Source organism: Anopheles cruzii, unplaced genomic scaffold (genome assembly GCF_943734635.1).
Source record: "Anopheles cruzii unplaced genomic scaffold, idAnoCruzAS_RS32_06 scaffold00668_ctg1, whole genome shotgun sequence".
Lineage (NCBI taxonomy): Eukaryota > Metazoa > Arthropoda > Insecta > Diptera > Culicidae > Anopheles > Anopheles cruzii.
Window position 1 is genome coordinate 1 of NW_026454260.1, and position 2,003 is coordinate 2,003.

A 2,003-nucleotide genomic window follows, 5' to 3' on the forward strand; every position below is an offset into this window, starting at 1 on the left:
TAGGTCGGTTGCTGCACGGCGAAGAAAATGCTTTTATGCTGCTGCCGCTGCCGCCGCCGTCGTCATTATGCGCAACACACGTTTCGCGTTCGCGGGACTATCCCCCCGATTACGGTTTTCAAGTACTCGAGTTGTCAATCTCAAATGGCAATCTCGTGTGTCGGCATTACGGTTTTCAATTAGAGAAGCTCCGAGTGCTAAATGTGCTAAAATGTGCTAAAAAGCTTAAATGTGAAAGCTTGTCAAGCTCTTTGAGTACGAACTGTCATTTCTGGTGCATTTTGTAAACATTCAAGTGGTAAACAGACAACAGTTCAGTTGTGCGTGCGATTCTTGCTCATATATATTTCTGAATTTTAAGATGATTTCCGCGTATTACGTTTCCGATAGCGACAGTGACAGTGAAGGAACAGAAAATATAACGATTCATCGCAAAATATTGCGATGTAAATCCGACCCACTGAATCTTTCATCAGCAGCGTAAGTGTGCACGAAGACGAAAATGATCAATGATTTTTCTTTCATGTAAAAATGTTGTTGCAGGTTCAAGAAAAGTTTTCGCATATCAAAGGAAATGTTTTTGACGATACTTTCCGAAATTGAAGCGAAATTTCCACCATTGAAGGGAGCAGGTCTAACGCCAAAAGACAAATTAGCGGCTACTTTAAGATTTTTGGCTGAAGGTAGCTACCAGCATGGCGTCGGTAAAGATTGGAATGTGGCAATTGCCCAACCGACGTTTTCTGTGATGTTTCGCCAAACCTTGAAAATATTGGAAGAAACACAGTGCCCAAAAAGAATCACGCTGGAAATGGATGACAGAGAACAACAAAAAGCAAGGCGATATTTTTATGAGCAAAGTGAAATCCCGGGTGTCGTAATGTGTGCAGACGGCACACATATCAAAATAATAGCACCAACGGACAACAGGGATCAATACTATAATAGGAAAGGATTTTACAGTTTAAATGTGTTAATGGTAAGTACGATGTGAATGATTCCAATCATAGCTTTCTAAAAATGTGTTTCGTTTATATTTAAAGATTTGTGACCATACAATGGCTATACGATACGTCAACGCTAAATACAGTGGAGCAAATCATGATGCTCATATATGGAGTGTCTCTGGCGTGGATAACTTTTTTGCCGAGAAATATAGAAGTGGGAATAGAGTTTTTAAAGTACTGGGTAAGTAAAATTTTGCTTACAGCAAGTATCGCATTGCACATTCAGAGAAACATTTTGTTGTACGAACATTCCATTTTACTTACAGCTGATTCCGCATATCCATCCAAACCATGGATTGTAACGCCGAAAAGAAATGCAGCTGTAAATTCTCCTGAAGCTATGTACAATAACCGTCACGCAATGGCAAGAAACGTTATCGAACGAAGTTTTGGTTTGTTGAAGAACAGGTTTAGGTGTCTGCTGGGAGCGAGGCAGCTCCATTATGATCCGGTTATCGCGGGAAGAATTACGAATGTATGTTGCGCATTACACAATTTTTGTATTTCCGAAAATATGATAGATCAGTGGATCCCTAGATAGCTAGGTAGGCCGGAAAGATACTGGTGGGTTTTTTCATTCATGTTTCTAGCACATTATGTATAGTATAGTATCAAAAAGTTAATAAATAATTTGTCATTAAAAGAATATTGTACAAGTATTACAATTATCAAGTCCTGGGAAGCATTGTTGTTAGTTAAGTATTATTAGAGACCAATAATTCATTTATTCTCAGCACCATACATTTTATTAGGGAACAATCATTTGTATGATAACAACGCCTTTACTTAATCTCTTCTCTATATATATAAAAATCAAATTCTGTCTGTATGTTCCTTATAGACTCCGAAACTACTGGACCGATTGACTTGAAATTTGGTACACAGGGGTTTTTGGGGCCGGGGAGTGCAATAGTCAAGGTTAGAAACCCCTCACCCCCCTCTTTCTTTGCCCTCCCATACAACTAACTGTTAAAAACATCAATTACTCCACAAGTT

General features: G+C 38.9%; 1 protein-coding gene across 1 annotated transcript; it reads left to right on the plus strand.

Moving 5' to 3' along the window:
- Positions 1-543: 543 nt before the first annotated feature.
- Positions 544-1,482, plus strand: LOC128276168 (putative nuclease HARBI1; the record flags this gene model as incomplete). The annotated part of the gene is made up of 3 exons (XM_053014635.1): positions 544-979; positions 1,044-1,188; positions 1,274-1,482. Coding segments are annotated over 3 exons (790 nt in total), but the record flags the coding sequence as incomplete, so codon positions are not given.
- Positions 1,483-2,003: the final 521 nt, after the last annotated feature.